The following is a 23,823-nucleotide window of genomic DNA, read 5'->3' as shown; positions in this document are numbered from 1 at the left end:
TCACGATAATAGGGATAATGCACTCAATCCATAGTGATAGATTAACCTTTTGTTAACAAAAACAAATTTAAAATTATAAAGTTATGTGGTAATTCCCTAGCTATCACTGTGTCTACAAAGAATGGATCATATAATGACAGTATGACAAAAATCTCTTCTCCAAGAGACAGGAACGAATGAGGGAGGGGAAAACTAATAGAAACGTACATAGAACACAATAAATTACTATGAGGGCAGTGTCATTCTATAAACATTGCTGTGGCCCTTCCCTGAAACTTAGAACACAATAAATTACTATGAGCTTCCAAGCCGTCACAGTTGTTGCCATGGTAATCTGTGTCTTTGGGCCCAGATCCTTGTTAAGAAGTATGGGCCTCCCAATTTACATAAACATGGAAAAAGCTTGTGGAACTTGAGGCTTCAATCAGACCATATGCCCAAGGCAATGAATTAGGTTGGACTTAAACAGATGTATAACTGGTGAATAGCTTCATTAGGTTGTCAAGTGCTTCAGGATTGAACTTCCTAGCGAAAAGATAACATGGTCTCTTTGATCCATTCCACAAACATGGCTTCTGCATCACAAGTTTCTGCAATAGAAAAAAAAATAGCACATCGGCATTCAATTATTGTTAAGATGCATTGAAGCTGGAACTTTCATTGTTTCATGGATGCTAAATACAACTCAGAGTTGGCTTATAATCCATGATGAAGTTCATGAACAATTTATTTATTGTTCATCAAAACTCAAAAATAATAATGGCTATAAATTGTTGTGCTTACCTTGTCATCACTTGTTACATGGAAGTTCTCATCAATTGCCTGTGCAACAGTAATGCACATCAGAGTATGAACGTTAGTATCTATCAGGAGCTAGATGAGAAAAACTCATACAGCTTGGAAGAACATACCGTTATATTCTTTAAGAGATCATAGGTGACATCTGCAGCGCTATATGACCTTGGATGCCATTTTCCCTCAGACCAATCCACATGTGTAATTGACCAATTAGAGATTCCACCAGGGTCTACCATCTGAAGTTATGGACATGAATTAAGAAAGTAACCTAAAGGAAAAAAAAAAGCTAAATGTCACTTCTACAGATAGTGAATACTGACATTGAACAGGGTTGGCAAATAATGCTCATCTGCAATACAGTTGCGCCCCTCTGCTGGCTGCAGATTACAGGACAAAGGTAATTCCATTAGCAAAAAATATTAGTTAGAAAAATATTTTTGAAACAGAAGAAGGTGAAAATAATGACGATTGGTTCAGACTTGAGAAATGGTGACTCGAATGTATGGACCCTTTTAGATTGTTATGAGGAACTTTGCAACGAACTTATCCAAACAGAGTTTTTAGAGTTAGTTTCCAAATTTCTTACTAACACTAAAACAACACTGGACTTCATATTGAAAAATACATATTGTAAATTAAGTTATGCTTGTACTGTATGCATGTTTTCCACCTTAATACTTGGTATCTAGTTTCGTTCTATTAACTAAAGATAATTACTCCATAAATAAATATACCTTGCAATATAGCTTGAACTTTTTGTAGTACAGGCTGTCCGCCAGAATCATTAAAGCGTGTCTCCGTGTAACTGCAAACCACTACAACAAGAACCGCAATTTACACAAGAAAGCATTTAAGATTAGATTTCGGTAGTCAAACAAATTCTAAACATGTCAGCTTTATGACATGTAAATCTTTTGACAAATGATGTACAACTAAATGAATGAATTTGGTAGCAGCAAGTATTCTATATCCTAACAAACTACTACAGAAAATAACTATACCTGGGCACCCTTTCTAAAGTCCCTCTCGTTGATTTCAGGAAACATCTCAATAGAATACCTTCCACTGCCATGTGGACCTGGATCCTTGAAACTTAAAAATTGAAAACAAAGGCAGACAAAAATCAAAGTGAGTGGATATATGAACATCTTCAAAAGATAAAAACAAAAGTTAAAAAAAGTTCTCATATGATATTTTTCAAATTGAATATAAGTTCCAGTGTTCTTACCAATCAACGAAGCTAACGTTCGTTCCCATCAGGTAATTATACACATAATCAAACGAATGCAGCGGAACACAGCTGTAATATAAAGCAAAGATGGCTCAATTATAAAGAACAAAAAAATAAAAAAGGCAATCCCCATAATCAGAGACTGAACCTGTCAGAGAGCAAGACAAAAAATTGATTATCAACATCTTCCAGAGCATTCGCTAGTAATCTCTTCTCAGCATCAACCATTGAAATCAATCCCCATACTACCTGCATAATAAATACATACTATGCTCAAATTTAACAACCACAAAACTATAACATAAAGCAGTACCATAGTCCATTAGCAGAGAAGAATCCAACTAAAGATACTCATGGACAAGGACAAGAACCCTTAAATTTGCAAACAAAAATAAAAATATTTACCGCGTCACTGTGAATATCCCGACCAGCAAACAAAGAACTAGTATGAACAGGCTTTTCACGTGATGCGTGCACATAGATGGAGTACCTTCCCTCATGTCCCTGTTTAGAGAAGTCAAGAATGATTCAATTTCTATAAAGCTCAAATAAATTATATAAGAGATATGAATTACCACTACAGACTAGTACTTAGTAGCAATAAAATATTACCGGCTTGGCACCTACAAGGCGAAAACATGCTTAACCTATTTATACAGATAAAATAAATGGATTCTTCAACACTAGTACACTACAATGCTCAAAGATGCATGAGAATCCTATGCTATCAGCATAAGCATAAAAAAATAAACCTGAGCAACATCTATCATTTTAGAGTGCTACTTGTAGCACGACTGGCCAGTTTTACTAGGGAAATCAACATATTGGCAAAATTCATATACTCATATTTGGATCAAAGGCATTTGGCCCTACTTTCTACAGAAAGCAAGCATATGTCTGCTGAGGACACCAACTTTACACAGACAAGCTCAAGATTCAGCATAGCTGCCTAAAGCAGACACCATGGTGGTTCAACTCTACTGCTAATCTGTACCTCCTCTCCATAAAAACAAACAAAAGCGTTCATGTGGAATCAATATTTCAACAGTACCGCAGTCTATACTCATATTTTGATAATACACATTAAAAAACAAGTAAATAAGCCAGTAAGCCACTAAATTGTTTCTATGGGACCAACCAGGGTGTCTATGTATCTACATTTGAAAGGTTTATGAATTATGATGCCTTCCATTTAAAGGAAGCACAAAGATCCTTGAAAGAATTATACTCCTGAAGTGGCACAAAGACAATGAGTACATTTGGACCAACCTGTAAAAACTTCTCCCACAATTTCTCGAAGGGCAATGAACCAGGTGTCAGGAACATAAGGGCGATCTTTGGATTTTTTGACACAGGCATGGGCATTGAAAGAATATCTCTAATAACTACAGATGAAATAATCTCCTCATCAGTCCGCTCCCGTCGGCCCATTGAAGGGAGCCAATCCTTGAAAGAAGGTGTACATACACTTGAAGCAAAGAGGTAGCACTTAGAGTAGCGCCGGGGTGGGAAGACATAAGCCCCAATCAACACGAGACAAACCATAGACAAGAGCACGATTATCCACATGGGCTTCTTGGCTGCAGCCCGATGACGCTGAGGCATCATGACAGTCATATCCTTGCCACCCCACTATACGCTTGTGAAACTTCTATCTCCTCTCCATCTTCAGATCGTCTAAAGCTCTTTTGTCCCAATCAAACACCGGTAATTCAGCAGCTACTACAGGGGCTGATGAATTTTCAGGAGAAGGTTCTTTCCTGCAGTTGCAATACACGACAAGCACAGCATTAACACATTAATCCATCCAAATGATTCGGAAACAACCAAGAATGCTTTTTATTGTGACATATTCAAGTCAGTCGCCAAGATTTGCCCCTATATTTCTACAAACAAGCACTCCATCCCAGTAACCTGATGGTTGTTCTAGTACAATTTCCAATGCACTAACTAGTACGGATTTAGTCGTGATCTGTTCTGAAATTGCGGTGCAAGCTACTAAGACTGAATCCAAAAGCCCTGAAAGATGCAGGCTTTCCAAATTGGTCGAGCAATTCAGCAATTGTGTCGAGGTAGGTGAACCACAAAGTCCAAATCAGGAGATTTACACAAAAAGACAGCGGGCGAGTCCACGGCGGCGGCCGGCGAAAAGTCAAGCTCTGACCAAACCAAACCACCGCATCCCAATCGCATTACCGGGTCGATCCAGTCAGGGCCCAGGCGCCACCCAAACCAACCAAAGCAAGCCAAATCACAGCGCCAGCACCTGAATCCGCTAGTAAATTCACGTAAAAACCGAAGCTTTACGCCCAGAACAGCAAGGCGAAATGCCAAACAGCACGGAAGCCGTCATCTTTCCAGCAACGGAGCCCAATGCCGGGAGCGGTCGGGAGCATGGCAACAGTTGGAAACGCAGCACGAATGGCAGAGAATCGGTACCTGATTGGAGAGAGCGAAGACACGAGCGCCGCTCGGGGGTCCACCGCGCCGGGAGCTCGCTGCCTCCGGCCGCCGGGGATCTGGAGCCTGCGGAGATCGATCGGATTTGGAGGCGCCGGCGGAGGCGGAGTGGAGGCGACCGAGGCCACGAGGGAGTTGGTATAAAGAAAAAGGATTAAGTAAGATAGAATTGGCACTAGTTGTTATGCTCAATGGGTTTGGTTGGGTTCGAGGTGGAAGCTGGCTGGCTCTTGCTGCTTGCTGGTGATGGGTTTCCAATTGGAGGCTGGGCAAGTGGGCAGGAAGAAGAGAGGAGGGGGAAGCATGGGGGTTGGGAAAATTTGGATTAAGTAACGCTTGGGCGTGCATTTTTGCGCCTGGGGCCCTGTAAACTTTCTCTTTTTTTGAGCTCCCACTGGGATTAGAATTTTTTTTTTAGCGTGACCCGCTGGGATTAGAATTATCCTTCTGATGTGATTCAGGGCTTCCAGATTTGAGATTGTTTATGCAACCATTCCATTTCTATCCTTCTATAGTTCTATTGAATCCCGAGACATGTCGTACAACAAGTATTCCACTGTAAACATCATGATGAATATTCAGACGATGAGAAAAGTTTACATGTCCCGGAGTTGCCGACGGGGCAGGGGTGCGAATTTAATTTAATTTTTTTCATGCGTATTTGCGAATATTTCACGGTTGAAATCGGTAAAGAAGTTTTTCTCTCTGTCCAAGATATCCATATATTTGAGCAATCATAGGATAAGACGGACTCTGTGAGAGGCTTGAAATTCCAATTTTGTTTTGAGTTTGTTCAAGATATATTTTTTTTAAATAAAGGAGTTGTTCCAGATAATTTGAGGATAACATTATCGTCCTATGACAATCTAATGTTTTCGCCTTATTCCAAAAGGAATGTTATCCTCAAACTGTACTTGAAAACTTTTCCCGGGGGTTTGAAAGAGGGATTACCTTTGCTTGAATACTCGTCTTTGCTGGTAGCTTGGGTACAAAAGCAAGTACACGTCCATGTCCATGTGAATACAAAGAATCGCAGACAAATGGAGAATATTCGCACGACGCCAATGGAAGAACCTTTGACCATCATCAGGGAAAGGAGGAAAAGAGCCCTGGATCTACCTAGTAGCAAGAACAATTTGTAAATGCAAAAAAAAACTAAAAAAAACATTCTCACTGCTCACCTATGACCTGTGGATCTGCAGAGCATCCGGGCCCCTAACAGAAAACGAAACTTGCGAGCACGCATCCGGGGAAGGGGAGATGCGCTAGGGACAAAATTAGGTGGGTTGGCCATGACCATGCCGGTGGGCGGCAGGGCGTTGCGTTGCTGCTTCCATTCCGTCTCTGCCCTCGGAGACTTCCAAGGGGATGCCATGCATCGGCGTGCTTCCAAAAAGTCCCAGCTGATGATGCGGCAGAGATCCCCTTGTCTGGTATACGATTTCTGTACGTGTACGATCTACCCCATCCCAGGGATTCCTTGTCGAAATCCATCGTGTGAGACAGTGAATCGGATGAGGTTAAACACATTTTTACTATCGTCCAGTTCTACAGGAGAATCAAATTAGCCACTGGGGAAAAAAGGAGAATCAATCTGTAACCATTTTTAACAGAGTTTACAGCCAAGAGCGAAACGGCCTTTTGATAGTCAGAAAAATGAATTTCTCTTTACCTTCCTTTTTACTGGACATCCGAAATGAACCGAACGGAAACTTGCAAAATCGACACGTATAGGACAAAGTTCACGAACAAAGCATATGTACTGATGTTCAAGCGTAGGGGCATCGTGCTTATTCAACTATGAACATGCGCACCAGTGCCTTACAATAAATAATGGTACATCAAAACAGTGCGCCCATCCAGCACCGAAGAGCAAACAAGGAAATTAACAAAATGACAGCGTTGGTAGGGGGAAATCTGATACGTAATTTACATCTACAACCTCAGGCTCGGCAAAACAAACTGCTCCCAGAACCTTCCGGAGCATTTGTGGTCTTATTGCTTCTGCGGCATGTACAATATTCACCGTGCTTCGTCTTCTAGGTTGCGGAATCCGGCGGTAAGGTCATCATACAATTTCTTGAATTTTGCGACTAGGGCGTCTTCACCTTCTGCAGGATCCTCGAATTTCTGGGAACTGTCATACAGTGGGATAATGTTTAGCAGCTAAACTACCAATATATCATTGAGGGGGGAAATACAATGATCACTAAGTATCATTTTGAGTGCAATTGATGACTTACACTAGGCGGTAGAAAAGGTCACCAAGACGATGCTTTATAACACTGTAGGTTATCTTTTGTCCATCAGCACTAGCTGCTCGTTCCACAGCCTGCAAAGATCATAAATTAAGGGGACTTCAATTTTGTTCTCTTTCAGGCATGAAGAATTTGAATAACTATCTTCGCATATCAATGCCAGTAGACAAAAAGTCCCAGTACATGCAAGTTATTGTATTGTGTAAACATTAAGTTATCAACCATTTCTATCACGGGCCCATGGATGTTATGAAGCAATATCAATCACTGAAGGCTAAAATGGCAGCCTTTCCAGTTTCACTGAGAAAACTCACATCCTTTAAAGATGATCAAACATTTAATATGGAGTAATATAAGACTGAAGCCTGAAGGACTGAATAATAGTAAGTGGATTTACCTGGTTCGCTAATGTGTTGAAGTGAATAATGTTGCGCATCATCCAAACAGATTTGTAGAATGGGCAATACTTGTCATATCTATTTTGATAAGTGGAACCATGGTCAGAATGCATTCACAGACAGGAAACCCATACAGATCAATTTACTAGAGTAGCACTCACGGTGTAAATGCATTCTGTGCCAAGTAATCTTCCCTAAGGAGCTTTGCTGTCTCCAGAGTAATCTTGTCAGTTTCTGCCAGCGCATCTTTGCCAACAAGCTGTTTGATGAAAACATTAGTCCAACTGAACTCAGCAGTTGCAATATACAAAAGACACAAGTCACAATTCAACATTAACATGAAACCTTTCATAACTTCCAGTAAAGTACTACGCAAATCAATTGACTTATTCAGATTCTATTTGAACAAAAAAAAGGAAAGTCTCCGGAAAAGGAACAAGGTAAACAAAAGCACTTGTTCGAGTGTTTCAAGTATAGCATCAATGACAATTTTACTGTTCCAGAAATTCCTCACGAATTCCAAAAATCACTGAACTGGAAAGTACCAATGTGATGGGAAATACCATGCAAAGATCAGGCGCTAGAAAATAGAATCACAAAGATACTAAATTGGAAAATAACATCCAATTCAATTCTGTCCTGAGTCCTGACATGCGCCTATACACCCACACTTCACCCTCATCGGATTCAGACAATCCGTAGGATTGTATTTGCCAATTTATACATTATTGCACAAAAAAGATATAACAATAAAATCTCAGAATGGGATATTTGTCAACTGATGCACATGGAGAAAAATGATACCTGGACAATTTCATTTAGATCATCCTCTCTCTGTAGCACTTCACGTGCTTTTGTCCTAATATCAATGAAGTCTGGATCAAACTTTTCGTAGAAGGATTCCAGAGCCTTCAGTGCAGAAGAAAGTAAGTCAGTGTAACATACAAATATCAAAGGAACCAATACCTTTCACCATTTACTCTAGCCTATTTCGGTATATATGTTCGAGTAGTCAATACTTAGGCACTACTTCAAATTGCAAAGGTTTCAAATGCTAATTCACATTATCAATATTTATTAATACAATGCAACTCAAGTGAACCTAATTAACCATTTGTGTGACTTCAGGTAACTCATAAAGAATATAATTAGAAACCATAAGGAACTCATGTTCTATAGAGAGTAGGGCAGAGACAATGTTCTCAATATGTTTCTTCTAGTCATGTTTGTGCTTTATTGTAGAGAATTCAGAGGAGTGTAATTGGGTTGATATCCAAGGCAGGTAAGGAATAACCTTGGAGTATTTTGAATACGAAATGAGCCAATTCACAGATGGGAAATGCTTTCTTTGAGCTAGTTTCTTATCCAATCCCCAGAAGACCTGCAATCAAGAGCAATCAACAATAATATCTAAGGAATGAAGGGGTTGTAAGTAGGTCGTAGTAGTTGAGCAGTTTTCTTACCTGCACAATACTAAGGGTTGCAGAGGTAACAGGATCTGAGAAATCACCACCAGGAGGAGAGACAGCACCAACAATTGTGACACTGCCAGTCCGATCTGGACTGCCAAGACATTTGACCTTCCCGGCACGTTCATAAAATGAGGCCAAACGTGCAGCCAAATACGCAGGGTAACCACTATCTGCAGGCATTTCAGCCTGGAGCACATAGATCACACTATTAGAAACGGAAAATCACAATACTATGCAGTAAAGAATCAAGTAAAACATCATCATCAACCATAATCTGGATCAAGACAACGGAGAAGAAATGAAAACCCAGTGGTGAATCATGCTGTCTGTAAACTTACTAATGCATTAAGCCATTCTGACGTGATTTCCAATACAGCGGACCATGCTATACACTATACAGAGAACAAAATGGAAATGATAACTGGGAGGAATAAAAGCATCATACCAAACGTCCTGAAATTTCACGCAATGCTTCAGCCCACCGGGAAGTGGAATCAGCCATCATACTGACATTATAGCCCATATCACGGAAGTATTCAGCAATCGTAATTCCTGGGGACAAGGATAAAAACGCATATCATTGTTTGTTAATAAAGAAAACATCGATCGACTCCTTTTAGCATGTTAGCAGAACTGATGCCTATACAAGTGGAATGAAACATAAGTGTATCAGTTTACCTGTATAAATGGATGCTTCACGAGCAGCAACAGGCATGTTGGAGGTGTTAGCCACAAGAGTCGTTCTTTTCATGACTGATTCTTCACGTCCATCGTCCAATGTCATTGTCAATTGAGGGAAGTCCATAAGGACCTCAGCCATCTCATTCCCTCTTTCCCCACAGCCCACGTAAACCACAGCTTCTGAATTGGAATACTGTGTGAAGAAATTTGGGTCAGCAAAAGGAGTGGGTTCAGGACACTTAAAAGGCTAGCGTATACAATAGGGAAAAAAACTGGCAGCTATGAAACAGAAGTAGAATAGCAGCAATACCTTTGAAAGTGCCTGACTAATGACAGTTTTTCCACAACCAAATGCTCCAGGAATAGCACATGTCCCTCCAAGCACTGAGGGAAACAATGCATCGAGCACACGCTGAAACCAATTCACAGTACATGTGAGATATACAAAGATTCAATAGAGCAGAGCAGGAAAAGATATCCTTTTTGTGTTTATAGCATGCAGCAATAACCAATAAATCTTGACACAAACACAAGGCCTTGGGTAGCTAGCTCCAAATACCTGTCCTGTTAATAGAGGTGTATCAGCAGCAACTTTTGATGCAACAGGCCTTGGTGATCGCACAGGCCATGTCTGAGGAGCACAAACATGATGATTATTTGGACATTCATAACTTTGGTAAGTTCACACTTAGTAAAGGCATGATGCTTTTACCTGGAGCATAGTAAATTGCTTTTTTATCCCTTGAAATTCCAGTTCCAGTACAGTATCCTGCATTTATATCAATAGTGAAAAGGTGATCAAGTAAACTTGAGCAAAATGAACAGGAAATGAAGCAAAGAAGCAGTAGGTCTTTCCGTAATATCTACTAACCTGTAAACTGTATTGACCAGAAGGGGCAATGTAGCTTATTTTTCCCATTGAACCAGGAGGAAGGGCAACATGGTGTTGCATCAGTGTGTTCTCAAATACAGTCTGCAAGATAGTCACCAACACTAAATTTAGCATGTTAACAGCAGGTGTCAATGGATGGAACAATCAGAAACCTTCAGTAAGATAATAAATGAAAAAGAAAAACTGTTATTTTTGTAACTCACAGCATATAGATCTCCACCCGTGATGGCATCTCCAACGCCTGAAACAAGTGACTAAAATTAGTTCCCTTTCTGTACAGGATTAAACTTGAAAAGAGATTCAAACACCACACTTAGTTTTATATATAATATTAACACATGTTACCTAGCTTCTTTGGCTGAAATTCCCACAGCTGATCTTTGTCCAGGGCAGGGACTGATACACCACGTGGTATGTACACATCGCCAGATTTGATTGCAATGGTTTTTAGAGGGCGCTGCAACAGGATGATAGGACCATATCATCAGAATACAGGTGCCTAAGTTGACCCCACTAAATGAGTGTTCGTTACATTTATTTACCTGAATTCCGTCAAAAATGTTGCCAAGAATGCCAGGCCCTAATTCAACTGAGAGAGGCTGCATGAAAAATGCCATCATACATTTATAAGGAAGTAAAATAAGAAACCTACACAAATGCACACAGAAATCGACAGAAACAATACCTTTCTTGTTCTCAACACTGGGTCATTTACCATCAGCCCAGCTGTTTCCTCATAAACTGCAAAACAGTTGCATATCTTTTATGTAAGTTACGTAGTAAATTTGCTTAGGGTTAAAAATTCAACATATTTTTTTCAGACCATATAATCAACATGACTCTGTGGATTGGAACTGCACTGTACAATACCTTGAATCGTAGCTGAGTCGCCCTCAAGACGAATAATTTCCCCGATGAGGTTGTCATGACCAACACGAACAAGTTCATACATGGCAGCACCACCCATTCCATCAGCCACAACCACAGGTCCAGAGACCTAGAAGAAGTCACGAGATACAAGGACATCATAAGAGACTGCAGTGCAGAGTAATGATGGAAAGTATAGTCTAAATCGACTAAATCCCAACTATAATTGCTAGGTTGAAATCCACACACTGAAGCACAATTTTATGATCCCAATTACACGATCAAACTATAGTTTCCTTCATAGGCTAACTGAGAACACACTGCAGCAACCAACACTCAACATGCCAGTGATCCACAGTTCCACACCGATGAACAGCACCGTGCAATCCAAACACCGCCAGAACCATAAATTCGACCGCCAATTCAACAAATCCCCTGCAAATTCAACTTGACTCGAATATCCCTGGAATCACAGCAAAGCTGCATGACAACTGCGGGCAGCACATTCCTGCACTCAGATACCCAATGATCGGGACAACACTCAAACCCACAGGCAGGAACGCTAAAGTCCCGTGATCCAGAGACACGATCTGATAGGCTATCGCACCCGGACAGGAGATACCTGCGAGGCGAGCGGTACGGTCCAGTGATCCGGCAGCAGGGGGAGGAAGGGGTGCAGGAGGGCGAACCTTGCGGACGTATCCATACTCGCTCTCCTTCTCGCTGTCCTCGAAGGTCGTGATGCGCTCGCCGAACGCCATGGTCGCCGCCGGCTAAGGGTCGTCGGCCGGCGTCGGATCGTGCGGGAGAGGGAGAGAACGGTCGCGCTCGATCTAGGCTGGACTGTGTGGGGGAGCGATAGAGCAGGGGGCCACGATTGCAGAACGGATTTCTTTTTCCCTCCTTTTCTTTTCCGAGTTAAAATTGAAATTGGCGCATTATTGTTTTCTCTGTTGTTCACAAAATAAATAATCGCAATGATTGGAAAGGAGATTTCGCTGCACGTACTCGTGAGCCAGCTAGAGTAGTTGGGGTACTCACTGACATATGGGTTGTGGGTTATTTGGAATAGCTATGGTCCTATTCTTTAAATCCTGCTTATGGTTAAAATAAGCTAAAACTAGTAGCCAAATAGCGTGTTTTTTCTTCGATTCTCTTGGCCACGCTTCTCTCCACCTCTCCTATTTGTACTAAAGCTTATTTGAGAAGCGCTTCTCCCCACCGTTGTACCAAACAGGGTCTATGAGCATTGGGGATTAGACTATGCAGAATTCATGAGCCATGTAGATCCAGGGTAGATGGATCGAGAAACATAGATAGGCGAATGTCGTATGCTACTTAATAAAGATTTTTACAAGTTTTTATTTTTTTTACTATTAATACCTAAACTTTTATATAGATTGACACCACAAGATTATGAAAACTACTTCCATATGTATTCTTCGTCCACTTCAAGGTTATATTTAGTGTATATAGATATTAATATCAAAACCTTGTCAAATAGAATGTATACCTGTGATCAGAAAGGTGAAAAGGCTTGACCATTGATGTACTCAAATATGCAAATTGGATAATTGAGAAAAATAATCTACCACCGAATACATTTTCACAAATACTAAAAATGCTACGTAGTGGATCAATATTTAAATTTTAGTTTCATTATTTGGGGAAGCGATGTAGAATGTTCTGAATTATTCCACTTGCCCACCATGCTGGCACTAGTAGATAACATCACTTTTTTGCAACACAAAGGAGGACATATCCCTCTCAGCTAACGACAAGAGCAAACACCTTCCTTGGTAGGGCACTAAGTGCAACATTGTGCTTCTCTGGTCCTCTTTCAGTAAGAACATACTAATCTTTTAGATCGTTTTGAAGCAAGTGCTTAGTGAGTGAAAGCATTCTCAAGCTTGGAGAACCACATGACAAATAAAGATGGCATCAAAGAGCTATCATCATCAATGGTACCATCATAGCTTTCTTGGACGAGTTATCCATAACAACTAGGGGTAGAAACCTCTTTTGTGGGCAAGCACGGTGATGATTGTGGAACCGCCAGTGCGTGGATGCCATTAAGAGCTTCATGTGGGTGGCGAGGAGAGAGCGGATTGACCATTGCGGCACGCAGCATCTACTTAGGGAATCCAAATCACGTCGTCCCCGGACATACCTTTCTTGACATCCTACCTAGAGAGCCACTGGATTCCAAGTAGAGTATAAAAAAGATTAATCGTGTAGTACATGGTTACTTTTATCTGTGGACTATGAACTGTGCATAATTGTACGTGAATCTAGATCGTTAACCTTTAGTCCTCTCACCTCCTCTGGGTGATAAATATAAGTCTACTTTGGTTTATTACAAGTCCAAAATGTTTTTATTTTTCGCTAGTAATATCTATACTTTTAGATAGATCAGCAACACAAGATTGGCATTATTGACAAATGCATTATGAATTTTTTTTGCATTTGGTCCTATTTTATCCTACATATATCAACAAAGCTGTCCAGATAATGTTGAGAATCTTCAGCAGCACACAGATGTTGCAACTGATTTTTTTTTTCTACCCAACACTCTCTCCATATGCTCCTTGATCAGTCGTGCCACCATTTCGAGCAGTTATTCCTACTGAAGAAAGGCATACATTTTATGAGCTGACACTATTAACCTTAGATCCTACTATAAACTGCCCAGATTGCCTAGCTAGGTGGCTGCTGCAAATGAAAACAAATCCAATGACGACCTGTGCTCAAACAAAGAATTCTTGCACTAGTGTCGGTTTAGAAGCTGCTGACTAAACAGTGATTCAGAATTTCAGATAGTGGGCGTGAAACCCCCGGGCATCCATAATAATGACAAGGAATTTATACGTGTCCACGATAATGAAACTGAAACTATACGCGATGGACCACGGTTCTTTTGGGTGTTGTTGGGCGCGATCGATGACTTGTGCTTTGGCTTGATGGAAATGGCGTATTCTAGCTCATGTTTTACTGGGGGCTTCTACAGTTCTAACTGTTCTACAAGCGTGAAGACCGAATCAGCCGAATCAGAGTCGGAGTCTCCCTCGGCACACAAAGGAACTGCTAGCGCTCGGACGTCCGATAATTTATTTTTATAGAACGTTCCGTTGCAACATTGAAAAGTAACTGTCACAACATCAAAAACCAACGCTTGTCAAGTGCAATGCTCAAACAAGGAGACATTGTGATTTTTTGGAAAGATCTCTGAAACCATGATATTCTTCAATGGCAGTTCCCTTAGCTGTTCTCTTTTGTCAGAAGTCAGAACATCTCAGTAAAGAAATACCTTGCTAATTCTACAGACAGTAATTTATGGCTTCCTCTCTCGGCAGTGGCTGCTGACCAGTTCAATTCTTTGACTCAGCTGTTGCAAATGTCAGGCCTGCCATCTTTGCAGAATGATCAATGGACATATATTTAGGGTACTGTTGTTTTCTCATCCAAACGAGCCTACACCAGTCTTTGTGGATCCATGCCTGCTTCACCCCTTTTCAAATGGTTGTGGAAATCAAGAGCCGAAAACCAGCACAAGTTTTTCTTTTGGCTTCTCCTTAGAGATAGGCTCAACACTAGTAATCTGCTGAAGAGAAAAACCATATTCTTGCAATCCTACAACTGTGTGCTTTGTGTTGAAACTCAGGAGGAAGATCGATTCCATCTATTCTTCGACTACCCTTTTAGGCAGGCCTGTTGGATCTTTTTGAGAATTAATTGGGATGTCACTAGACTATGGTCAGATGGTTCTTAAAGCTAGATAGGAGTTTGGAAAGGTATTTTTCAAAGAAATTATTATCATAGCATGCTGAGCTATCAGGAGTCACAGAAATAATATCATTTTTCATGGAGCTTCCCTATCTTTTGCAGCTTGGAGAGAGCTTTTCGTTAAAGATACGAAGCTGGTTACTCTAAGAGTCAAACCAGCCCTGAAAGATGAGATCCTACATTGGCTGAGTAGTCTCTAATGATTTTCTTTTGCTTTTTAGGCTTGCAGCTTATTATAAATAACTCTTTTTATATATATGTAAAAAAAAAGTAGGGGACTCCTGCTAATTCGCCTCAAAAACTAATGCTTGAAACATAAAAACATGCACTAGAAATACTTATAAAAATCATGCCCACCGTCCATCTGATTCTTGGAAAAAGATTCCCACCGCAACATTGCATCATATTTCATGCAACATCTATTGGAAGATAATTTGCAACATTCCAAACTACACATTACAACAATAAAAATCACAAGTTGCAGCATCGAATAGAGACCATCTTGAACTCAGCCAAATCACCCATTGCAACAACACAAATGATCTCATGCAATATGCCGAATAATTTTCTATAACATCTAAATTTACATGTGTGCATGTCGAATCTGCCTAGAGCAGGCTCAAACCTTTTGCCCAAATTCATCATGCAACATCAAAAGTCATATACCGTAACATCACAAATCACTTGCCGTAGCATCATGAAATCAACCATGCGTACCTAGGGATCTAGAATTGGAGAAGCATGAAGAGGCTCTTATCATAATCGAGGATGAGCATAATAGCGGGAATGATGATTAAATGAGGTTCAGAGGTGTCGTAGGCCCAAACGTCTTGCTGCTCCTCTGCCGCCCCCATCTCGCGTCCGCATCGTAGGGTGCTTGCCGCATCATTACAGCCATACCGTGCAGCACACACCCTTGGCACAATCCTTTGCCGCCGAGGAGGGGCGTTGAATCTAGGGGCATCTTGCTGCGTGAACTCGGGGAATATGGCGTCACGATGGCTGCGCATCACGAGCATGTTCTTCTGTGCAAAAAAGGGATGGGAGATAGATGAAGAAGAGAAAGGATAGCTAGGAAAGGTGAGCATGTTCTTCCCGGTAGAAAAGGGACAAGAGCTGAGTAAAGAAAGTGAGGGTGGAACAATAAGCGGAGGAGACTCAGCTAGCGTCCGATACATCGGACGTATGCTCCAAGCATTACCGTTCCACGTATCGAAATATAAATGACCCCGAATTCGTGTTGGTTTTCATAGGCGTGAGTGAAACTCAATTCCACATTTGAAAAGGAAGGAAAGCTTACGAGTAGAAATTGATTATACAGGATGCATAGAAAGTTTAAAATCTCACGTACAAGTTACATTTTGATTACAAGTACATTCGAAGTTTAATTCAAAAAGTTCTTTCGCGGGCCCGCGGCTTTGGTACAGCGGCCCAGCTACATACGACAGGAAAGCCCATTTGAACGCGCTGTGAAAGCCCACGAAGAGGCGAGCCACGGGTGTTGACTGTTGCGACTGAGTTCGCCGAACCAGAGATGAAGCAGAACGGTCTGCTCTAGGCTCCAGCGAGCCTTGCGCACGGCGGCGCCGTGGCCCCGGCCCCCGGGTCCGGGGGCAGCTCCGCTGCGGGGAAGGCGAGAGCGCGCCGGTCCACCGCTGGAACGGGGATGCCACGAGCGGCCAATGGAGTTACCAGGTACGCTACTCCTTGCTTCTTAGTCCCCAACTCAAATTTGTTGGTGCTATCTGCTATTGCACGAACCTTGCTGTTGATGGCACCCCCCGCATTTGGGTACAATTGCTTCAGTTATGCGATTATATAATAGAAAATTTCTGGTAGTGGTCTACGGCTAGGGTTGACTGTCAAGGATTGTTACATACCTTGTGCCGGCGTGCTGTGAAGTTGTGATTGGGTTCATTTTTGCAGTAAATTAGTTTGTCGCAACAAGGCCAGTTTTAGGAGAGGTTAGCGGCAGTGCTGCTACCTCCAGCTAATAAAATAGATAATGTCGAAGTTACTACCGATGATAGCTTTGACAGCCAGAGAATGGTCTAGATAACTGGAAATGAAAAATGCTACTCCATTTTGTCAAGACAAGATAGATTTGTACAGATAACTACTGGAGCCACCATGATACGATTCGGTTGTTCGTAAGCGTCAACATGGTGCTTCTTTTTCCTGTCAATTCGTGATTGACCCTGCTGTCGGACCTGATATACTGGTAAGGTATCATCGAGCAGCAATTTCACCGAAAGGCAAAATTTTGCTCAATTTGCACTCAAACAATAAAAGTCTCTAGTGCTTATTTTCAGCAAAGTCCAGAAAGTTCAGGTCCTTTAGACTTTATAGCCCTGTATTGACAATTAATTTGTTGCCCACTAATCAGGGCTCATGATTAAATGGAGACTTTGGCAATATATAGAGCTTTCACTACTATATTTTTTTAGGTTTTGCCACGGTCTTGCTGCACTTCTTTCGCTTCTGAGTTTCTTGCTTATTCTGCCTCCCATGTCTCTGCTCCATCTTTCCATCTGTTTCATGGCATTGTGAGTCCTCCAGTAGATTGACTGATTGAGAACAACCAACCTTTTCCTCTCAGTAAACTTTTGATGTTCAGCTGAATTCTTTTTCCAACTTAAGAGTTTAGAAGAATGACATTATCACATGATATCAGACAAGAACAGATATACATTAATGTTATTGCTGTATCTTTGGCAGTGCTACTTTGCAGTTTGAGTAATCAGGAGGCTTGGCGATGTAGCATGTATCTGGGGAACAGAAATGAATTAGTTGTTTCGTGCATGTCCTAAAGCTGAGAGCACAAACTTTTCAACAGTGAATGTATTGTTATGTTGTTCCTCAAAATTAGTTTGCTTAAACAATTCCGTGCAAATTATTACATGTGCTGGCTAGTTAGTTATATAGTTTCATGGTGCCCCTGCTACTCTTGTGGCCAGCATTCTTTCATTTACATGCGAACTAGCTCAAGATGTGCCTATATGCATAAAGAGGAAAGACGTTCTATTGTTAAGTGCAGGACCTCACCACCTCAAGAGCACATCTACCTCCTCTTAACACGCCCAGCATCAGTAAAAGAATGATAATAAGTTGAATCAGCTCTAGATGGCTATGTATGAGCCAACGTAAGTACATCATGGCCAGAGTAAAATAACAATCTCATGATATAAGTACATAACGGTATGTGTGCATGGACTATAAGCTAAAGGTAAACCATGTAAATTAAACCCTGCAACAGCCTCACGTGAGAGAAAAAGAACAAGATGTAGCCAAGGACAACTTGCCGGAAGACACCAGAGCATGGACTCAAAACAGGTTGCATATGCTCAATTGTAACATGCATGCACATACCCGGCAAGTCATCCTTGGCTGCATTCTGCTCTCTATCTCGTTTCACGTAAGGCCATTGACAGTCATCAGTAACAAGAAGCACCAAACTAAACTGCTATAGGGTGTGCACCACTAGAGAGATGATGCACGTATGTACGTGTGCCTAGTCATTGGCTGCTACTTGCCCGATATGAGGTTCAGTCATCTATATGACTGTAATACTCTATGTTTTCTGTATGACTTCTTGAGCCTTCTAGCTTGCTATATATAGACATCCAAAAGTATATCAAATGGAGATCTGGTTTGCCTCTTTTGTCATGAAACTTTTGTCAAAGTAGATGCTTGATTCTTTTGGATTGATGCGTTAGGTCTGATATGGATAGATCTCTGACTCCTTGCACACAGATTAGTGAAGTTGTACTTGTACTGGTGTCATGCTTTAGGTATACACAACAGCACAAGTTAATTTTCACTTCTGTTTTCACCTGATCAGTATTTGCCAAGGTTATGAGGTTGTATCATGTAATCATATGTGCAGGTACAGGAAAGCTTAAGAGAATTTCAAAGCTAATGGAGTTTTTTGTAATGATTTCCTAAAGTTAATAGAAATTTGGAATTGCAAGAAAGGTCAAAGGATTCACCACAATGTCAAAAATTAATTTTTAAATAGTTTAATTAGACAGTAGGAAGAAGGGAGCCAATTCAATCAAAGAGATATCATTTAAAATTTTAACAATATAATTGGAAGTGAATGTAATCAGAATGTCTACCTCCCATTACATTACCAAACCAAAAGAATAGTCAGGATATAGTAAGATTTGATGCGCTACTCCTTCCAATGCATGTCTTGTCCTGATTGGTCAATAGTTTCCGACAGTAATCCCTATATTTTGGTCAGGAATTTATGGTTCATGAGTGAGTATTTGTGTCACCAAGTGATTGGTTGAGCGGCTATGAGATTTCATATCCTTTTCCCCTTTTCCAACTTGAATTAATTTCCCTCCTGGAGAGGACGTTCCTTTGTCCGTGGATTCACCATTCGTGATTTGGTGGGGGGGAACCATTGCAGATAGCCTTTGCACTTGCTCCTTAAATTTTGGTGCTGATCATTGATTTTATTTTTTATTTTACTGAATTTGCATGTGTATGACTTTAGAGGATGCAATATACAAAATGCCTTTGACCTACTTCAGACAATAGAAGGCATAACATTGACTTGCATCTTTACGGGTTGTCAAATTAGTGGAAGGTATGGTACTTTCAAGATGGCCCATTAGATTGTCGTGGACCACAGGATCAGATCAAATTCTGCGGCCTCAAACGACAGTTTGACATGTGTCATGTCTCAGCAATGCTGTACTTTCTCTATAAGGAGAGGGAGAATAATATCATCATGTCCTTTTGGTGGGCGAAAAGGTGTTGTGCCTGGTGGCCCTTGGTTTCTCTAGAGGCAAATTCACTTTCCTTTTGAGAATTCGGTCAACCCTTTTTATATGATTTCTTTCACTCTCATTCTTCATTATCACTCTTGGATTTTTAGAGGTCTCAGATATGATTTGAATATGGAGAAAAGATGCTCAATCTAGAAATGTTCCTTTTCTATAAAACTTCGTAACGTGTATGAAATCCTCCTCGCCTTTCGGCTTTCTAGATGCTTGGAACCTTTATGAAATGTAAGTAGCATTGACCATGCCTGAAGGTTTCGAATCACAGAAGAACCGCACTAGTGTTTACCATCATCTTATACAGTTGCAGTACCTGCATAGAGTGATGAAAACATGCCTGAATCCACTAGAGCTAGTGCTGCAAACCCACTAGATGACTTGTACCGGAACAAACATTCCTGTGGATTGTAATAGTTTCTAAACAATGTATCACTTTATTTTTGTTGTAAACATAATTGTCTCACCTGTGGCCTGCATTTGGATCTTAAGCATCATTCCCTGCTTGACACATTTATTCAGGATATTTCATATACTTCTATGCGTGTGAGAAAAAGTTACATCTAAATTTTGCTTTTGCAGATTTGTACAATGACAAGTTCATTTTCTACTTGAAACTATACTCTGAGCTTTGCCGCATTCCCTGGTTGCCATGACAACTGCCAGTAAATGGTATCTTTCCCACCGGAGAAGTAATTACATAGCTACATCAAGCAATGCATAGTGTAAAGCCTTCTGTCGAAATATGATTCAAGGAAATTTGACAGAAGCTATGCTCCAAAGGCACAATTTGAGGTGATGAACTGGTGCTTTTTTTCTGCTTAGCAAGCTTTGAATCTGATCAATGTCCTGAATCTCAAGGCCACATGTCTGCCGCACAGCTGGTCACCTCACTAGACTTCCGGTTATCCAGACTCTCTAGGCTTGCAGTGCTTTGTACTGGTGAGTTCTGAACTTGTCGAGCTGCGGTTGTACCTCTGAATGCATCGCTTCCTAGCAAATCCAACCCTGTGACTGTGAGCATATTCAAAGCTTGGCACATCTTTCTTGAATTCAGATATGGTGCCAGACCAAGGTCACCTAAGCCGCAGGACATTGCGCTTCTTGCTACCATATCCTCTGCCATCTTTACCTGCAATTCAAACGGTTGGTTAGAGAATTGCAAGATCTGTCTGATCATTCCATTGTTGCAGCAACTGTTTCAGTTAGAAGCGAATTACTTACCTTGACCCTTAAGGCTTCTACATCTGATTTGAGGATTCTGTTGTCTGTGACTGCAGTGGTGAACTGTTGGTTCGCCTCTGAAAGTTGCTTGAACAGAGTTGCATTTTCACCTTTAAGTTGTTCGACCTGATTATAAGGCAACACATCAATGGTCACCCTAAACTCGCATCATCGTATGATTAATTGGAAGACCTCACTGGGCAAAGTGGTTGTGGTACCTGTGACTCAAGTTCAGATAATTGTGCCTGCTTTCTCCGCCTGGATCGTCGAGCAGACTCCCTGTTGGACACCATCCTGAAATCTCAAGAGCAACGCATCAATATAGAAGGAAAGAAAGTGTAAGCTTGCTGTTCAGGATTCGTTACAAGCTTGCATAATTTCATCACAAGCTTGATCTCATCATACCTTCTTATTCGCTTTGTTTCCATAGATTTGGTGCCTCGCTCACATGAACCTCCCTCTACCTCATACAACGATTCACTGTCGGAGTCTGACTCGCTCTCAAGAGCATGATTTGCCGAAGTGGTTGCCCTGGGACTAGCTGTGGCAGAACAAATGCAGCAGGTGAGCAATACTTGCCATAGAATACTTTGGTTGTGATAATACTCCAATTCAGTTCAATTAAATGTTCAAATAGTAGCAATTAGGCTTGTTTGGAAGGTAAGAATTTTCCTAGAATTTTGGAGAAATGAAAAGATCGAACTTTTATAAAAATCCATGTGTAAACTGTAAATGGTTTTGGTTCACATGTCCAATTAACAGTTGATTACTCTATGATACGTAGATACCTCACTACGTTCCACATGGCTAACACTAAATATCCAAACTTCATAGATGGCAGAGCTCCATGTATGCCCCTTACCGGAGATGGACGCCGTCTGCGACGCGACTGGGTTCGCCGGGCGGATGCTCCCGAACCACCAGCTGTTTCCATCCATGGCGCTCTGCACAAGCGGGGCTTCGGTTAATCAAATCGCAGGTAAGCATACCAAATCCAAAGCAAAGATGATGTCTCAGTTACAAGCGCTGCCATTAGTAGTTGGCAGTGCCCACCGTGTTTGGCAGTGCTCACCGTGTCGCCGAAGCCGATGTCGCCGGGCGAGAACACGCCGCTGCCACCTGGCTCGCTCGGTCCGCTTCCGGAGGGCTTGCTCTCCGCGGCGCCGGAAACGGCGCCCTCGCCGCTTTCCCGGATGAACGCCTCCAGCTGCAGCTCCGACGGGCACTTCTTCATCTCCGTCCGCCAGTGGTGGACTGGGTGCCGAAGTCTCCTGCTCTGCCTTCCCGGTTCCGGCGGAGGTGGTGGCGCACGTCGTCTTCCGTTGGCGTCGCCGGCGAGTCGTCAGGCTTTTGAAGGGGCCGGCCGCGGGCACAAATCTTTGTACGTGGAAAGGTTGTTGGTTGGGGGTGTTGGGCGATAACCACCTCGTCGAATGGATGGTGACGCGGGCTGACTCGGATCCGCGTCGGCGTTGGCGCGGCAGCGACGCCGGTGCGGGGGGCCGGCGCCCCCGTCCGGCCGACACGCGGGGCCCGCGTCCGGTGGGCCGTGGCCGTCACGGGGGGTGGGTGGCGTCATCACCCGTGCGTATCCCGGAGCGTTGAAAGCGAGGCGCGTCCGAGTCAGCATCGGGATCCTCCCCGGTTGGGGCCCGCCGCCCCGGCGCCGCGCCCGGAAGGCCACACGATCCGAGATCCGGTGAGTGGGCGGTGACGTGGCGTGGTTGACCCGAGACCCGACCGGGACGCCTCGTGCCGGGCGCGCGTGGAGCTGCGTCGGACGGGACAGTGGCTGGCTGCCTCGGAGTGGTCGGCAAGGCAAAAGGTCCCTGTGATCGTCTGCATCCATGTGCAGTTGTGATCCTCAGATGGGTGCGCTCGATTTGTTTTCGTTATCCGGAGGGAGATCGTGGGCTACCTACCCGGTTGATGTGGCGGTGAAGCCCGTGGCCACTGGCGACGGGATACACGCACGGGTGACACAACGTTGGACTGGAGGCTGGACTGCCGGAGATCGGTTGGCTACGTCGTTCTAACTCCAAGTGCATGATATGTTCCGTCCAAAAAGTTTTATATTATGATAGCATACAAATCAGATGAGTCATGTGGCGTGTAGAAAAGGCCCCAGAGAAGATTTAGGAACTCGTGCCTACAAGCAATCTAAGAAAAATATTTATTAGCACCGCGTGGAATAGGTGTTGTAGCTGGATGTATTCAGGTTTTTTTTATGAGTTACAATATTCGGTGTTGTCGAGCTAAAATATTTTCTGCAGCGGCATTTTCCTCGTATTGTTCGGTACACCGTACACACTAGCTCCAAGCTGGGCTGGGCCGACAGAGCTGCTCGCCAGCCTCTCGCGGGCATGCCAATCACTTTGGGCTGGGATGGGCTTAAGTTGAAGCTTTCCGCTAGATTTTCATAGGGCTTCTCAAGGGGAAAAAAAGGTTATTCGTACGTACAGTAGTACTGGTGCGTAAGGGTGTTGGTTCCTTTGCTTATTTTTAGCACCTTGTCACATCAAACATTTAGATACTAATTAGTCCATAATTTGACAATGTGCTGCTACAGTAACCATTTGCTAATGATGGACTAATTAAGTTTAATAGATTCGTGTCGCCGTTTAGCCTCCATCTGTGTAATGGGTTTTGTAAATAGTCTACGTTTAATACTTCTAATTAGTATATAAACATTCGACGTAGTAAAAGTTATTCTCAAGAAAAAAGTTGGGAACCAGCAGTCTTGAAGTCATCATCTAGAAAAAATATATTTTTCAAATAAAGTACAAATAGAAACGTTCACATGTACTCCTCTCCATGAATGTATGCACGCATATTGTGCCTATATGAATGTTTATAAGAGATTGAGCCAACGGATTTTAAATTGACAAAATCAACATAATTGATCTGGTGACAAGTGTCGTAAACATGAGTAGTATATAATCCCTCAGTCCCAAAAAGAATAATATTCT

General features: G+C 42.1%; 3 protein-coding genes and 1 long non-coding RNA gene across 4 annotated transcripts; 1 reads left to right on the top strand and 3 right to left on the bottom strand.

Moving 5' to 3' along the window:
• Positions 1-15: 15 nt before the first annotated feature.
• Positions 16-4,789, bottom strand: LOC117852857 (glycosyltransferase BC10). The gene is made up of 11 exons (XM_034735139.2): positions 4,469-4,789; positions 3,299-3,789; positions 2,435-2,533; positions 2,178-2,278; positions 2,027-2,098; positions 1,800-1,890; positions 1,533-1,613; positions 1,119-1,175; positions 912-1,034; positions 784-822; positions 16-590 (listed from the first exon to the last, which is right to left on the bottom strand). Exons 2-11 carry the CDS (start codon positions 3,644-3,646, stop codon positions 462-464), a joined length of 1,140 nt encoding a protein of 379 aa, XP_034591030.1. The 5' UTR covers positions 3,647-3,789; positions 4,469-4,789; the 3' UTR covers positions 16-461.
• A 1,441-nt stretch (positions 4,790-6,230) lies between these two features.
• Positions 6,231-11,949, bottom strand: LOC117852856 (V-type proton ATPase catalytic subunit A). The gene is made up of 19 exons (XM_034735138.2): positions 11,747-11,949; positions 11,061-11,187; positions 10,876-10,931; positions 10,733-10,789; positions 10,536-10,647; positions 10,394-10,431; positions 10,170-10,271; positions 10,011-10,067; positions 9,858-9,929; positions 9,609-9,710; positions 9,296-9,491; positions 9,063-9,169; positions 8,609-8,803; positions 8,440-8,526; positions 7,950-8,054; positions 7,307-7,404; positions 7,145-7,223; positions 6,733-6,821; positions 6,231-6,626 (listed from the first exon to the last, which is right to left on the bottom strand). The coding sequence occupies exons 1-19, from the start codon at positions 11,816-11,818 to the stop codon at positions 6,512-6,514; spliced, it is 1,866 nt and encodes a 621-aa protein (XP_034591029.1). The 5' UTR covers positions 11,819-11,949; the 3' UTR covers positions 6,231-6,511.
• Positions 11,950-20,109: 8,160 nt separating this feature from the next.
• LOC117852858 (bZIP transcription factor RISBZ5) lies at positions 20,110-22,227 on the bottom strand. Its single transcript, XM_034735140.2, has 6 exons — positions 21,927-22,227; positions 21,717-21,798; positions 21,260-21,395; positions 21,073-21,148; positions 20,855-20,980; positions 20,110-20,762 (listed from the first exon to the last, which is right to left on the bottom strand). Exons 1-6 carry the CDS (start codon positions 22,086-22,088, stop codon positions 20,487-20,489), a joined length of 858 nt encoding a protein of 285 aa, XP_034591031.1. The 5' UTR covers positions 22,089-22,227; the 3' UTR covers positions 20,110-20,486.
• Positions 21,268-23,132, top strand: LOC117852860 (uncharacterized). Its single transcript, XR_004639961.2, has 2 exons — positions 21,268-21,418; positions 21,689-23,132. It is a non-coding gene; the product is annotated as an uncharacterized lncRNA (long non-coding RNA).
• Positions 23,133-23,823: the final 691 nt, after the last annotated feature.

This window comes from Setaria viridis, chromosome 4 (assembly GCF_005286985.2).
Source record: "Setaria viridis chromosome 4, Setaria_viridis_v4.0, whole genome shotgun sequence".
Lineage (NCBI taxonomy): Eukaryota > Viridiplantae > Streptophyta > Magnoliopsida > Poales > Poaceae > Setaria > Setaria viridis.
Note: the sequence above shows the minus strand (reverse complement) of the source record. Positions and strands in the feature narration are given on the sequence as shown.

What these genes read in the sequence shown, in the direction of transcription:
- LOC117852857 (XM_034735139.2), bottom strand. Translation starts at nt 3,646, where the DNA reads ATGACTGTCATGATGCCTCAGCGTCATCGGGCTGCAGCCAAGAAGCCC. An exon ending in ACTTTAGAAAGGGTGCCCAG is followed by an intron (nt 1,614 to 1,799) that starts GTATAGTTATTT and finishes TTCTTGTTGTAG; the next exon opens with TGGTTTGCAGTTACACGGAG. An exon ending in AGTTCAAGCTATATTGCAAG is followed by an intron (nt 1,176 to 1,532) that starts GTATATTTATTT and finishes TGTAATCTGCAG; the next exon opens with CCAGCAGAGGGGCGCAACTG.
- LOC117852858 (XM_034735140.2), bottom strand. Translation starts at nt 22,088, where the DNA reads ATGAAGAAGTGCCCGTCGGAGCTGCAGCTGGAGGCGTTCATCCGGGAA. An exon ending in ACATCGGCTTCGGCGACACG is followed by an intron (nt 21,799 to 21,926) that starts GTGAGCACTGCC and finishes CCGCTTGTGCAG; the next exon opens with AGCGCCATGGATGGAAACAG. An exon ending in GAAACAAAGCGAATAAGAAG is followed by an intron (nt 21,149 to 21,259) that starts GTATGATGAGAT and finishes TTGAGATTTCAG; the next exon opens with GATGGTGTCCAACAGGGAGT.
- LOC117852856 (XM_034735138.2), bottom strand. Translation starts at nt 11,818, where the DNA reads ATGGCGTTCGGCGAGCGCATCACGACCTTCGAGGACAGCGAGAAGGAG. An exon ending in CTGGTCAATACAGTTTACAG is followed by an intron (nt 10,068 to 10,169) that starts GTTAGTAGATAT and finishes ATATAAATGCAG; the next exon opens with GATACTGTACTGGAACTGGA. An exon ending in GTGAAATTTCAGGACGTTTG is followed by an intron (nt 8,804 to 9,062) that starts GTATGATGCTTT and finishes TATGTGCTCCAG; the next exon opens with GCTGAAATGCCTGCAGATAG.